The sequence below is a fragment of the Azolla caroliniana genome, unplaced genomic scaffold (genome assembly GCF_043228905.1).
Source record: "Azolla caroliniana isolate FFs.n. ecotype wild unplaced genomic scaffold, voAzoCaro1.0.p SCAF_784, whole genome shotgun sequence".
Classification (NCBI taxonomy): Eukaryota; Viridiplantae; Streptophyta; class Polypodiopsida; order Salviniales; family Salviniaceae; genus Azolla; species Azolla caroliniana.
Genome location: NW_028231219.1, coordinates 1 through 15,737, shown reverse-complemented (window position 1 = coordinate 15,737; position 15,737 = coordinate 1). Strand labels below are relative to the sequence as shown.

Below are 15,737 nucleotides of genomic sequence, written 5' to 3'. Positions count from 1 at the left end.
CATCTTCATCAATCTCCTCCCAATCATCATCCTGAGGTGTGATGAAAGATTAAAAAAAGCTAATATTACACTAACATCTGTTGCTTATTAAAATTACGACCAAATTTAGTTTCCAAATATTACAGGAGATCCATAGACACCACCTCATTCACGCCTGCAGATGCTTGTTCTTGCATTTCTGCTAAGACATGTATTAATAGAGATAAAATCTGCATGATAAGGCACACTACTTCAGTTTTTTCCACAGACGAACATCTCTGGGTTACTGCTATTCATAAAAAGCTAACCTTAACAGGAAGAGGCACAGACGTCCATTGTTCAGTCATCCCTTTAGCCCGTGATCGTGTGACAATCCCACCAACTGTTGGCTGAAAATAGATATTTCTCTCAGAACTCAGCAATAAGAAAGCAGTTGGAATAATTTGACAGATTATGCAGCCTCCTTAACTTGTATTAGTTGACCCTGCACATAAATCTGGGAAAGTTCTGAATGCTTTGCTGCTAAAATTAAAGCAAGAGCAGTAGTGGTAACTTTAATCTGATAGGCACCCTGCATTTCCCCTGAACAAAAGATCACATAAATAATGTGCCCATACATTTCAAGTGGAGGATTGTGATGTTTACTAACCTTGTTGCTTGGTCCATTCGGACATCACATAGACCAGGGAGTTAGGATAATCCCTTGCAGGTGTGGAGATAAGTAAGTTGATGAGCTGGCTCACATCTGGTACACTCATGTGTATCTACAAAATCATTTCAACTTATTCAGATCACTGTACATTAATGAACTCCAATCTCAGGATAACAGAATCCGCAGTTCTCATACCAGCCTGGCAAATATGAGAATCAGAGAATTTTTTAGACCCATTATTTCAGAAGTCTCCATGCGTCTTACGAGTGCAGCTACCAAATCCTTGAGATGAGGGGCCATATGTGCTGGATATTGATGAATTAACTGTGTGATGAGCCGTTCAACAAATAGGGATGATGAACTATCTAGATCTGGATTCAAAAGCCTGCAATATATACATATTTTGTCACTGTCAATCAATATTTAATGATGGTTATCAACTGTATTACTACCTTGCAGCAGCATCTAGCAGCATCCTCATAGTACTATTAGAATCCCCACTCCAATTTAGAAGGGATTCTCCACCCTCTTGCACAAAAACTGCAAGAAACTCTGTACCATTCTGAGTGAAAGGAAAAAATTGCAAAACCTTTTCTAAGAACTAATTCACAAATTAATCTTGTCTAGAACCCAATAGAAATGTTATTTATCTTGAGATCTTACTTGCAGTTCACTATGATCATCACTCTGAAGAATGAGACCAATTAGTGGATAGAAGGCTACATTATAAATGGCTCGTACAATTTCCATATTTGATTTCTGTAAGACAATTAATTGAGCAAAATAAGCCAGGGAGGCTGATCAATCTCCTGCTAGTAAAAGAAAATCAGCACCAATCAATTGATACCTTCAAAAGGATTATCAAAAGATCAAGTGCCCCCGCCACCAAACCAGGTGCTTGATCTGCAGGCTGTTAACTTAAGAGCAAATTCAGATTTATGTATAATCAACTTAAAAATATGCAGAAAACCAATGAATGGTTAGGCCTGCACTTGATGTAGAAAATGACACCGCCTTGCCAATGCATAATTACACTCACATTAGCCAGGACTGGGCCGACAAATGGAAGCACTCTTGATACCAAAGGTTCTACACATCCTGGTGTCTCTTTCAATGCCTGCAATAAATAGTTGTCAAGATAACTGTGCAACATAAGAGATATTAGACGGGACAACCATAAGTGTAATGACATGTGAGTGTTTTACCTCTAGAACCTCAACCGCATCCATGCTAACAAATGGATCAGAAATGTATTGCCTCCATATATTCAAAACAAGGGGAGAAAGCCTTGACTCCATCATCCATGATGTTTGTGCATCTGAAGAGCCATACTAATGCTGTGAAAATCATGATATATAAATTTCCAATCATCATTCAATGCTACATATACCTGCTTTAATTGCTGCTTGCAAAGTTTCCAATGCAAGGTGCAACGTCTCATCTGATGCCTAGGTAAGTAGCAATAGATATCCAAATATATATGGCAGAGAAATATTTACTCCTTTTGCACCAAAGTTGCACCTTTATCAATAACAGCATACCTCTTCTACAAAGGTCGCAGCTACAATAACATCATGTACCTCTTGCATAAAACTGCAGAGTGCAATTAAAACAGTTTCCATGTGTTCTCTTGGGACTTGGACTTTTGACATTGGAAGCAATTCCAGAAGTGCACGGCATGCACTGATTTTTATCGGTCCAGGGCTGCATTCAAGAGCAATCATCAAGATTTAGATGAAAAATATGATGCAACAAACAGCTAAGAACTTCCTATATTGAGAGCTTGACCCCTGTAAGACAGTTTGAACTTCTAAATTTGATTCATTGTGGTTGTAATTAGATAGACCATTCCTTGTTTCAAAGCTCCATTACAATTAAGAAATTACAATGAGTTCAGATCTTACATGCTAGGCCCCAAACCTCCTATAGCTGCATTCAGGAACTTCTCACACCTCTTTGGATTAATCTATTATATTTAAAATTCATGAACACGGGATTATAAACATTAAAATAAGGATAACGATTTTGAAGACAGGATTTAATAGCAATGGAAAACCATATTTTAAATTATCCAATGGAAAGTAACTCACAAGAGAAGAAAACTTTGAAGCTGCCCATAAAGCACGCCCATACAAAAATGGATGTTCCATCACAGCTGCAAACACATTCAATGCATAACAAGCAGCCTGTTAAGGATTTTATAGAACTCTCTAGATTCTGATCCCAAGTTATCCGAAAGCTCTTGCACCTGGATTGAGGTCTTCTACCAGAATGTTGTCCAAAAAACCCTCTACATTGAATACAGATGAGCAGCTGGCCTGTGGGGATATCATTTCAAAGAAGCAGAGTCAACAGCTAGGACTCCTTCAGGATTCTAATATATACAACTTCTTTCAAACAGAAATGTTTACAATTTGATGGACAGCACATATCCAAAGAAAACAATGCAATCAGGCCTCACATTTTAGCAACCATCTGTAAGTTGGAGGTTCATACCCCACTCAGAAAGTAGGATCATATTCAATTTTCAAGTCTTTCAGCGAGCTCTTTACATCTATGCCACATATATAATGAGTCAATTGTCCTCGTTACTACGCATAGTGTATATTAAAGCATTAACGTTTCCTTTTTTTAGAGCAGGTGAGGCATGGGATTGCACTCAACAGGACCCAATGCCTCTGAAATCTGTGACATTCTACCTTTAAATGACTGATATTCACAAGGCATGAGGCATGACATCCACTATTCCACAATCTACTAATAAATAAAAGTTCTAGTGACTGAGCTTCGATTCCCCTTGGTTCAATCTCCCTTGCATATAATTGTCAACTGAATGGTTCATCACCAAGCTTTAAAAACATACGTGTATAAATAAAGAGATATTAAGCATGTCAGCTGAATTGCCGATCAAAGAAAACGGAAACTGCGTGAGCATCTAGATGAAGCAGTTAAAAGTATAGCTCATGTAACAATCTCTATCCTAAGTTCCATCTGCATTTTGGATAACAATAAACCATTACCAACCTCGATTATGGATTCTGATATCGTACCAACAGCCAGGATTGCAGCTTCACGAACCTGTAGATAAATGGACACAAGTATTTCAAAGATTGATTCACAGCACAAAACTACAGTCTAGCCAAAGGAAGATGATGAGATTGTAATAGAAGCAGGGCAAATGGTAATGAAAATGAGTAACAAATATATCTTTACAAGAATTATATGAGCTTGAACAACACATACCTTCCACCAATCTCCTTTTCCCATAGCTCTACAATGTGTAGCATCAGAAATCCGTTTTTCAATAGATTGCACAATAGGCTTGATGGCATCCATCCCATGAGTTGTCACCAGCTCCTCTATGAGTAAGATTCCTTCATGACAACATCACCATTATACAATTTTGAAGAGCCAACAAATGTTAACTTCAAAAAACAGAGCATTACATCCATATTTTATTAAACAAAGCAAACTGAGTGGCTCAAAGTTTCATACGACAAGGATTTATAATTCATTAAATATCAATTGATCGTCAAAAAAGTGATCCAAAACCACAGAAAATGTACGTTCAACTTTTATACCATGAAAATTAGAGAATGGGCTTCCCAAAAATGCTGGCAAAATCACAATATTTGCATTCAATGACATAAATTATTTGATTAGGTTCACACAAGGAATAATTACATGCTTCCTAAATTTGATCTCCCTGTGCTACAAACTCTCATTTCTAAGCATGTGATGCACTGCAAATCCTTTTTTTTTCTTGTGTTGATAGCCCAAGGACCTGATGACCATTGGCCATGATGCACTGATATAATGGAGAGGACATGAATATCTTATTGTTTTGAGTCTCAAAATCTAAATATCGCAGACAGTTGGAGGAATATATTACTCAATGGATTTCTAACCTAGATATATCGAAAAGAACATGCTTCGTCTTAAAATCGAAAATGTTAAATAGTCACTACTACTAACAATAAATTGCTTTGTTTAGCCGAAATACAGTTCTTGTTTCATTGTCAAAGGATTAAAAAACAGTTGAAGTTTCATAGATTACCTGCAGGGGTTAGCAAGTTGTGTATGGTATGTGTGTACATATAAATCTATCTATCTATCTTTCTATATATATATATATATATATATATATATATATGTGTGTGTGTGTGTGTGTGTGTGAGTAGCAAGGTCCTTGCCTCAATATAGATGGCTGACTTGATTTTTGAGAGTTTACAGAAGTTTGTGTAAACTTGTATAACTAGTGGCAGATAACTTTGCCACAATGATTATTTATCAGGTAAAAGGCAATGCTCAAGAATTTGACAAATCTTATTGGGACTAAAATAGAATTCTTCTGCCACATTATAGTACATCTAGCAACATGTCAGTTTCAAAAAACATGATCTGATTTGTTTCTTTTGTTACGAATATATCGTGAGATTGAGAAGCTAAAATGCTTCAAGAAAACTTTGTATTATATTATTATAAAATTAATAAAGCCCAGCTAGTTGGGGTATTGCTAAGACTGGAGTCTTTAATGTAGGAGTGTACAAGCATGTGCCTGTGCACATGTGAGGAATTTCTTAATCTTTCAAAAATGCAACACAAAAGACTACAAAATATAAAACTTCTGGTAACTATGATTCAGAGCCATGTAGACCTTTGAAGCTTTGAAGATGTCAAGATGAAATAAGAGAACTCATCCAGGTAATTACAGGAGATATAACTTTACCAGACACTCGGCAACTGCATATTACATCCTCCTCATCAGCAACAAACTCGTTTGGATCTGAGGACCATGTTTCAACCTAAGTGATAAAAACAAATACTTTAGGATAATAATAAAAATGGATTGAAGTTAATTTCATTTGGTATGTATGCTTTGTATTGGATTTGATAGAGCCTCTCAGTTAAATAATATATATTGTACCTGCTCATTTGTCATCTGCATGTAGCCTATTGAGTGGTAAGCCAGATCTCCTAAATGGTGTTCAATTATCTGGAAAATCCAATATGTGATCACTCAATAAATATTTTATGCATCCAAAGTATTATTGGAACATAGAAAACCAAAGGAATACCTTGCTATATCGAGGCTGACCAGATATTGTCAGCAGTAACTCAAGGACCTGTTGAGAGATCCAAGAAGTTACTAACAGAAAAAATAGCACTTAATCATCAAGAAAGTATAGCATTTCATTTCAAAGTCAAGAAGCCAGAGACATGACCTCATGTATATGTTGCAAACAAATGATTTTGAATCTCTAAAATCACAAGTATGCGCATATCTCATCCAATAAATGAAATACTCATGCTGCCTAAATTTAAGACATCCAAATTGATGCAATTCATTAAGCATGAAGTGATTTATGGCATTGTCTTCCATAGAAACAACAGTTCAAAACAACACGTATTAGCATGACAACTAATGAGAACTGTGATCCAAATGACATTTGATTTGATGTCACCGCGCATCTTTATAACCACTCAAAAAAGCAGGAAGAGGTCATATTTAAACTGAAAGATGCTTAATTGACCAGACAAAGGCTCGCAAGAAGAAATTATACTGTTGTTTTGTGGACTTCTATAAAGTCTTTGACAAAGTCCCTAGAGAGCAGTTGTTTGATAGGCTTAAAAGCTTGAAGATACCATATGACATGATTTGGGCCATCTACGCACTATATGAGCAAGACTCAGGGTGCATACAATGCCCAGGTGGCCTATCCGATTACTTCACTAGCACTATTTGTGTAAAGCAAGGCTGCGCCCTATCACCGACTCTTTTTGGGATCTACATTGATGAGATCACGGATTTTATTGCTCGCAAGGGAGGCAACGGAGTAGTCCTTGGGGGTACGCAAGTTCGTATCTTGCTCTATGCAGACGACATAGTTTTGCTCTCTGAGTCCGAACATGACCTACACAGGCACCTTAATGCCTTAGATGACTTTTGCAAACAACGAGGATTGGTAGTGAACCAAGGCAAATTTAAAGTCCTTATCTTCCACACATCGGCTCAAGATAGAACTAAGTGTCACCTAACCATCTCCCATAGCCCAATTGGGGTAGTTGGATCATATGTATATCTCGGTGTCACTTTCAGTGCCCGCTCAGATAAGTTTTCGATGACACAAGCAGCGAAGGATAGACTTATGAGAGGACATGCATCCCTCTCACTCTTGGAGAGACAATGCCACCGGGCATACTTTAAAGAGAAACTAAGTGGTGGCTCTTCGACTCATTAGTGACCCCCTTCCTCATGTATGCATCAGTGGTTTGGGCTCCAAGGCTACCATCTTTCATGTGGACACAATTGGAGAGACCATTGGTGATGATGCTATCACACCAACTCCGAAGCAAATCAACAATACCACATGACATTATTAGAGCTGAGTTCACTTTACCCCCGATGTTAATAGAAGCACTCTTTCAACTTATAGTCTTTATTTATAGGATACATAGCCAACCACATGATAGGATATCTCATCACACTTTTAAGGCATCTCAATCACTATATGAGTCCGGCTATACTAGCTCATGGTATGGCATGATGGTGAGTTGGCTTCTTGCAAATGGTGTAGACATTAATAACCTACCTCCCCTTAGGTACAACCACGCGATTGATAACTCTTTAATCTCTCATGAGAACTGTAATAATGTAATATGCCAAGAAATATGGCAAATTTACCCTCCGGATAAATGGATCACCCCACTAGAGCCACTCCCATCTAAAATGTTGTACTATAAGGAACACTTCATGCACTTCTCCAAGTTAGGTTTTATTACACAACCAAAATATCTAGATGCATTCTTACCAAATGCACTAAGGGTTGCCATTGGACAACTTAGAATATCCTCTCACCAACTTGAGATTGAGAATGGTCATACTAATGGAGTCCCTAGAGAGGAAAGGATATATAGATTATGTCACATAGAGATAGAGGATGAGTACCACTTTACATGCAAGTGTCCAACTTACGCCGAGATAAGGGCAAAATACCGAGACATACTCAGTCCCTCTCCCACGCTCCCCAAACTATTAGATAGATACTCTAGATATAAAGAAATTAGGCAAATATATCTTCGAGCTAAAACAACATAGAGAGAATAAACTACAAAATGTTGACAATAACATTTGTAAGATTCACCAACATGTAACAAATGAAGTTTTTCACGGACAGGGGGAGACGACAAATGTGGACACACCTGCACCATTTGGCATTTTCCTTGATGAAGCAAAAAACCAAAGACAAACCAAATGCCCTCGGATGTCGAGTTTCAAAGTAACTCGACATGGTGTAGAAGCAATTAAGAAAATACAGGAACGTGAGCTACACTGCCTAGAAGCCATGATTGGGGTACCTTCTACACCGGGACCATGGGTCACACCCACACCAAAACCCTTTGGCATCCCACTTCTTTTCGAGAGGCTTGGATGGAAATGAAACTAGGCCTAGTACAAAGTCATTTCCTTTATCAAATATGTTACATCATAACATGTTTTGTACAATACTAGAACTCTTTAAGCTTAAGTTCTATTCTTATTTTTATTTTTATTTTTGATGTCGGGTAAATACCATGTTTTTTTGTTGTACACCAATTGTCTCATGGGCGAATTTTGGCCTTAGAAGACGTTAATATATCTTTCTTTCTAGCGATCAAGATAGTCAAATGGATTAGGTACATGAGGATAATCAAGTAGTTGGGGGGCTCACATATTCTCACTTATTTAAAGTGGTCAATGGTTATAACTTTGAGAAACAAGCACTATGACTGGAGCAAACCTCTGTGAACTTAAGTAAGCTCCTCAAAGATGGCCCAAAAGGATGCAGTACCTCAATACAGCTCCACATAGATAGTGGTTCTTTATAGCCTTGGACCACAGATATGGACTCTATATTATTATGTGCTTCATAATTCAACTTTAGCATCACTACTTATGATAAAATTGAGAATCTAAAAATAATTTTAGCTTATGAAAGATAAAATTCAGCATCACCTGTACACAGAAAGATTCCAAACTTTGTTCGTTACCATCAGAATCTGCGACTTCTGAAAATGAATCTTCTAGTCCATGTACACATGCAGATTCATACACCTCAAGCGAAGAAACAAATGTTTGCCACAATGGAGAGAGGATGACTGCATTAACAAGTGAAGTGTTATTGCATCAGAAAAGTTCACAATATGTGAGCTTGCTTGCAAGAAAAATCAAGCACTAACCAGAAAACTCTGCATAAACTAGTTTTGGAAAATTGAGAACCAGTTGCATCAGTGCTTTCAGGGCCTACAATTGGAAACATATATTAGATCCTTCTTAGGTGTGTCAAACACACCCATTGACAAGTTAGGCATATCCTTATAGAAAAATAATGCATGTTGATGTAATTTATGATTTCAGTACCTCCATTCTGAGACCCCAGTCATCAGGATTTTCTTTAGGAACTGGTGATGATAAAACAATTGCGAATTGATGCATCCAAGCCTTCAACATTGGGGATACTAGAGCTCTTGTCTCAGTCTATACCCAATCCATCCATGAGGGATGCTTCAGGAAATACCATCAACAATAGGTGCTAACAAAAAAGAAGTTGTTCCTCTACCTGATAGATGCCAGTCATTATGCCAAGAGTAGATACACAACCATGGAATATGATGAATGCCCTCCGTCGCATACATGGGCCATAATTCTATAGAATCAAGCACATAAAACATAAAAAAAATGAGCATGTATGGCATCCTGCTCTGTACCTTTGCATGAACTGGAGTAGGTGGTGTATTGCCAAATACTTTGTTTGGATCTATTCATTGAACACATCTACTTACATGGGGTGAAGAAACAATGGTATATAATGATGGAAAAAGAATGGGCACAAGTTGTGGTATGTGCATATCATCAAGATCTCCAGAAAAAAGTGCAAGGCACTTCAGAGCTCCATTAACTGAATAAAGTGTAAATAATAATCAAACTTTGTTGTGAAGGTTAAAAAATACAGCTTCAATACAAAAAATCATTACCCTTATTTATGTCATTCTGATCATTTATGTAACGCAGTAGAAAGTCCATAAGATCTGGCCAGTCCTCTGGCCAATCACAGCTTGCAATCGATGCAATAGCCATACCTACAGCAGTTCTGATTTTTCCATGAGAATCATCAAGAACTTGTAAGAGAAGGCTCCGAATGGCAACCTGCACACCCACAAGCAGCAAATCACAGTGCCTACGAGTTGCATGTCTTAGCACATGTATCATCCTAAAAGATTCATCAATACCTTATCTTCAGATGAAACAATGGAAGGCTTATCCTTGTCTTCATCCATCCAATGCTTCTTTACATATTGCTTTAAAATGACTGCTGCTAGGTAAAAAATTTATCAAGGAAACAAACCTACTCCAGCAAAGATATACACGTTCTTAACCATGGCTCAAAAGATTCAGTTCTAGCCATTCAACATGACCTGCATTTTTCCACGTGTACTTTGTGATGAGAGGTTGAATCAAATGAATTGCACGGATCAGCAACTTTTAGGAAATTTTTATATCATATTTAAAAGGATATCTGTCGAAGGCCCAGTGGTAAAGACTTGTCCAACACTACATTAGCAAGGGCAACTCCATAACCTTCATCCAACCAACAAAAAGAGGAAACAATTAAAACTGCAATGTGAGCGGAAGTGGCCAATTACGAGACACAATTACCATTACTTAACCTCCAAAACGTTTTCTAGAATTTTCATTGCACATAAAAATTATATTGACCAACAAGCTCTCTAAAGCTTCTTTCTGATAAATATAAAAAGGATAAAAAAAAAGTATTATTTAAAATCTTTAAATAATGAGGCTGAATAGAGTATTTCATTCCTGAAGAACAACATTGTCTCCAAAATTTCCATATATACTTCTTTTTGGAAAGTTTGTAACAGCTTAAATCTTTCCAGCATTGCATATTCCCAAATAAATAAATAATATTGGTCTTTCAAGCTTCCTTTAATTTAATCATGAAGTCCTTTAAAATATGTCAAGCCATTAAAAAGACATGCAAGTCTATGCTTAAGTGTTGGATTCATGCAAAAGACTACTGCTCCTCTTCCATGTATAGGCAAGTTAAGAATGCTTTTTGAAGGCTGGATTTCGTTTCAGAGAGTAAATTTCGGTTCAAAGACTAGAATTCTCTTCCTAGACATATTTTGATAGAAGAACGAAAGTACCTGGTTGACTAGATGCTGTATTCAACGCATCTTCTGCTGCTTTCCTTATTCCCGGATCAACATCCAATGTAGAATTGAGACAGTTAAGCAGCCATACTTGTCCTCCTTCCATTCAGAATAATGAAGAAATCTACACTGTATATATACAGATGAGGAAAATTTTCAGAAGAAAATGAAACAACTAAGAAGCCATACTTCTCCTTCTTCTATTGAAGGAAGATGAGGTATACGTCGTGAATAAATAGATCATTCTTCAAAAAAATGGAGACAGCTGAAAGAGTGTAGTTTGGCCTCTTTCCATTAGTCAGAAAAAAAATGGAATCTAAACAGTATAATATGAATAACAAACTTTCAGACGAGTTGAGGTAGTTCAGATGCCATATTCTTCACATCCCTCCAATTCAGGAAGACGAGAAACCCTACATTTCGTACATGACAGGAATGCGCAGGGAAAAAGGAGAAGGGAACATAAAAAGGCAATGCGATGCAAAGCACGAAGAGTGTGTGTGGATGGAGGAGCTCTTACGTTTTGTTTTGGGAGGAGAAGTAACTCCTTCCTTGTCTGCAAAGGAGAAGGGAAGGCTGGGGCGAAGAGACAGGCGACACTTTCTCTACTCTTTCTGTCTTCCTCTGCAGCGAAGGGAGGAGGAGGAGGAGGAGGAGGAGGAGGAGGAGGGTTTATGACAGAAAATGGCGCCACGAAGAAGAAGACGAAGAAGAAGAAGAAGAAGAAGAAGACGAAGGCTTCTTCATTTCCCGTTCATCTCCTCCGTTTCTTTATTTCATTTTCCCGGCCGCCGGGAAAATTAAGAAACGCCGCCGGAAAATTAACAGAAACGTGAAGCAAACGTTTCGTTTGATTGGAGGAAACGTGAAGGAAAGTAATTGAAGAGAAACTCTTGTTGAACAGTAGACACACAGATGAAAGGGATTTGGATGCACATGCACATGCACATGCACATGCACATGCACATATTCTGGCATGTTTCTTAGAGAGATGATCCTCCATAAGTCCTGTAACTTCTATTGATTGTCACACGATATGCGAACAATTGGTGCGAATCTAGCTACCCGGTCGGGCATTTCAAAATAGTAATACATTGATCTACTAATAATGTGGACATGAGAACTACGAAGATGCAAAGACAATGTTTTTTTGGGTTCAAACTTTTTATTACTAAATTTTGTTTATCATGAAATTGCACTATTATATGTTTTTTTTTTTTTTAACTATCCTCCATTAGTATTAAAATTAAAGTGGCCAAAGGCAAGATACAAGATAATCCAACATTACAATGAATATTGTGTAGCCATGTTAATTGATCGTAACCAATCTTTCTAGATAAAGATAAATAAAAAAAATTCACGCCAATCTTATTCATATTCGGCATCCAAGAATAATGTTTCATCCAAATGGCCCCTTTCTTTCAATCTCAGCATGCATCTCACGTCCTTTCAAAATCTCCTTGCATTTTCAGTGTCTTTGCACTTGCAATACATGATTTGTTATTTTCTTTTTAGCTTCTGCACCAGAATTTGAATGAATCCTCCAAATTTCTCACATCTTACCAAACTTGGTTCGTAAACATGAACTCCACAATCGATGAACTTCTCCCTAAGTAATATTGTTGCCCTACTAACGTCCATATCACCAAGTAATGTTGATGCCATGTCAAAGCCCATAGCACCAATTCCATCGTATTCAACATGTAAGTGATATGTCTTCTTTCACAATGATTCCTTGATCGTTGCTACATGTAAGAGTTCATCATATCTAGATGAACCTACCATATGAAAATATTGGTTCTCTAATACAATCCAATCTCCTCAAACCCTCATGAAAATTTGCTTCTGCCTCCGCCACCATCTTCGTGCATCGTTGTATGAATTATAAATAAATAAATGTGCTTCAAAATATTTCCACATCAGTCATCTCCCCTTTTTCCATGAATTTCCTGTATAGACAACAAAGAAAACGAATCAGTTGTCCTCATCCACTCATGGCATTTTGCTTCAACCCTTGACAACATCCTCACTCATCCTTTCAAAAATAAATCAGCTTCCTTTTCCACAACATCCATTTTGGCAGTCATCGCATGAGTCTTGTATCTCTCTATTTTCAGCAATTTCTTGTACATACACAAAACAAAATTTATCCACTCTCCTCAAACCCTCATAAAACCTTGCTTCTACCTCCGCCACCATCTTCATTCATCGTTCTGAAAACTGAAAGTAAATAAGACTGCTTCAAAAAACTTCCACATCAACTATGTCGCCATTTTGCATCAAAATCCTGTATAGACAACAAGCAAAACAAATAAGTTGTCCTCATCCACTTGTGAAATTTTGCTTCAACTCTCTACAACATCCTCACTCATCCTTTCAAAATTAAATCAATTGCATTTTCTATTACAAACATCTTGTCATTCATCGCCCGAGTCCTATACCTACAAAAACCAGATGAATCCACTCTCTTGAAACCCTCATGAAACCTTGCTTCTACCCCCGCCACCATCACCACTTGTCCTTTCAAAATTAAATCAACTTCATTTTCCACTACAACCATCCTGCCATTCATCGCCCGAGTCCTGTACCTACAAAAACTAGAATGAATCCACTCTCCTCAAACCCTCATGAGAGCTTACTTCTGCCTCCACCACCATGTTCACTCATCCTTTCAAAATTAAATCAACCTCATTTTTCACTTCAACCATCTTGCCATTCATCGCCTGAGTCCTATACCTACAAAAAAACTAGAATGAATCCACTCTCCTCAAACCCTCATGAAACCTTGCTTCTGCCTCCGACACCATCTTCACTCATCATTCTAAAAATTGAAAATAAATAAGTCTACTTCAATAAAACTTCCACATCAACCATCTCGCCATTTTCCATCAAAATCCTCTCCATTTTCAGCACTTTCCTATATATACACACTCCTCAGACCGTCATGAAAATTTGTATCTGCCTCCGTCCCTGTCTTCATTCATCGTTCTAAAAGTTAAAATAACTAAATCTGCTTCAAAATATGCAACCCTCTCGCCATTTTCACCAAATTCCTGTATAGACAACAAACAAAATGAATGAATTGTCCTCATCCCCTCATGAAATTCTACTTCAACCCTCAACAACATCCTCACTCATCCTTGCAACAATAAATCCTCTTCATTTTCCACATCAACTATCTTGCCATTCATTGCTCGAGTCCTGAATCCAACAATCTACTTCCACGAACGGAGTAAGTCACCTATGCCTCAACCACCTTCATCTTGAGTCATGTTGTCTAGACTATGAACGGCGTTGGTGGTGGAAACAACCAACGAGGTGGAACGTAATTCCACTTAACATCATCACCTGCATCCAACATAATAGGAATAGATGCCCAGACTCTACGAATTCTTCTTCTTTTCCGATTAGCTTTATTTCCATAACCCTTATAACTATCATACTCACCTTTTACTGTATGTATCAATAATTCCCAAGAGGTCTTAACCTGATCCACAACATGAATTTGTTCATCGTTGTATAGTTTGGAACACCTCGCTTTCCACAAAACCCATAGGGCCAAAGAGGAAACAATCTACCTAACATAACACCGCGAGAAGAACTTGATTCCCAGTATGGAGGTTGAAATAGAATACACCTGAAAACATTTTACATGTAAAGTCAATGAAGAATTATGGTAATGATAAAAAGCCTTTTGCTGACCCAACGTTCCCCAAAATATTGCACCCCACGTGAAAATGGTTGACCTAACTTACGACCTAATAACCTAAGAATTCGAAACCAAAAACTTTTGGCCGCAACACATTCCCAAAAAACATGATGCAATGTCTCAACTGCAAACCCACACATAACACATGATCTATCTGGCACTGTTCCCCTCAATAAACCTCCTATTGGCGAGGCATAATGAATCATCAACCATCAAAAATGTAATACCTTATTCATACACTTAAGTGACCAAAATTGTTTCCAAAACTTCAACATATGCGAGGATGACACATTACCTTCCTCCCAATATTTTTCCCCCACATGTACCGATTCAATCTGCTTCAAAAGAAAATTCCTTACGAATGCCACAGAATATGTGAAGAATGGGAGCACTATTATATGTTATTTACCAATAGGTTCATTAGTTGGACTACAAATTGGCATGTTTCCCTAATTTTTTCTACTAGATCAACTCATCGTCGATAAGGGTTTTTTATTTGCTAATAGTCTTGACTCAACAACTCTTACATATTTGCTAAATTAACTCCTAAAAAACTGAAAGTTTAAAATTATATATGTTAAAAACTCGAGGAAGCTATATTAAGGAGTTGATATAATGTAGTAGAGGGAGATAATAGAAAGCTTTTTGTGTGCCAATTCATTACCAATGAAGGTTTTGACGACATCAAGGTTGTTGAGGTGGGAAGGTAAACAACTTTTTAACATTCCATTTAGTTGGATGGTTGGTAATAGTTAAGATTGCTATTTTGGTGTCAAAAAGAAGATTAATGGCCTTTTGAACAACAAGATCAACATTTTGTATTCCAAGAGGCTATAACCTTCCATTTAGTCGGATGGTTCGTAATAGTTAAGATTGCTATTTTGGTGTCAGAAAGAAGATTAATGGCCTTTTGAACAACAAGATCAACATTTCGTATTCCAAGAGGCTATAACCTTCCATTTAGTCGGATGGTTGGTAATAGTTAAGATTGCTATTTTGGTGTCAGAAAGAAGATTAATGGCCTTTTGAACAAGATCAACATTTCGTATTCCAAGAGGCTCTAACCTTCCATTTAGTCGGATGGTTGGTAATAGTTAAGATTGCTATTTTGGTGTCAGAAAGAAGATTAATGGCCTTTTGAACAAGATCAACATTTCGTATTCCAAGAGGCTCTAACCTTCCATT

General features: G+C 37.4%; 1 protein-coding gene and 1 long non-coding RNA gene across 2 annotated transcripts; both read right to left on the bottom strand.

The window, feature by feature from the left end:
• Positions 1 to 4: 4 nt before the first annotated feature.
• LOC147847647 (ARM repeat superfamily protein) lies at positions 5 to 10,058 on the bottom strand (the record flags this gene model as incomplete). Its single annotated transcript, XM_087338964.1, has 28 exons — positions 9,902 to 10,058; positions 9,647 to 9,818; positions 9,455 to 9,570; positions 9,232 to 9,318; positions 9,033 to 9,149; positions 8,852 to 8,915; positions 8,628 to 8,770; positions 5,710 to 5,757; positions 5,559 to 5,627; positions 5,361 to 5,436; positions 3,875 to 4,005; positions 3,656 to 3,709; positions 2,880 to 2,949; positions 2,722 to 2,786; positions 2,536 to 2,597; positions 2,212 to 2,335; positions 2,022 to 2,079; positions 1,837 to 1,949; positions 1,671 to 1,748; positions 1,479 to 1,541; positions 1,295 to 1,390; positions 1,084 to 1,193; positions 827 to 1,016; positions 629 to 743; positions 449 to 561; positions 288 to 368; positions 144 to 209; positions 5 to 31 (listed from the first exon to the last, which is right to left on the bottom strand). Coding segments are annotated over exons 1-28 (2,556 nt in total), but the record flags the coding sequence as incomplete, so codon positions are not given.
• A 10-nt stretch (positions 10,059 to 10,068) lies between these two features.
• Positions 10,069 to 11,480, bottom strand: LOC147847646 (uncharacterized). Its single transcript, XR_015532295.1, has 3 exons — positions 11,364 to 11,480; positions 10,838 to 10,972; positions 10,069 to 10,250 (listed from the first exon to the last, which is right to left on the bottom strand). It is a non-coding gene; the product is annotated as an uncharacterized LOC147847646 (long non-coding RNA).
• Positions 11,481 to 15,737: the final 4,257 nt, after the last annotated feature.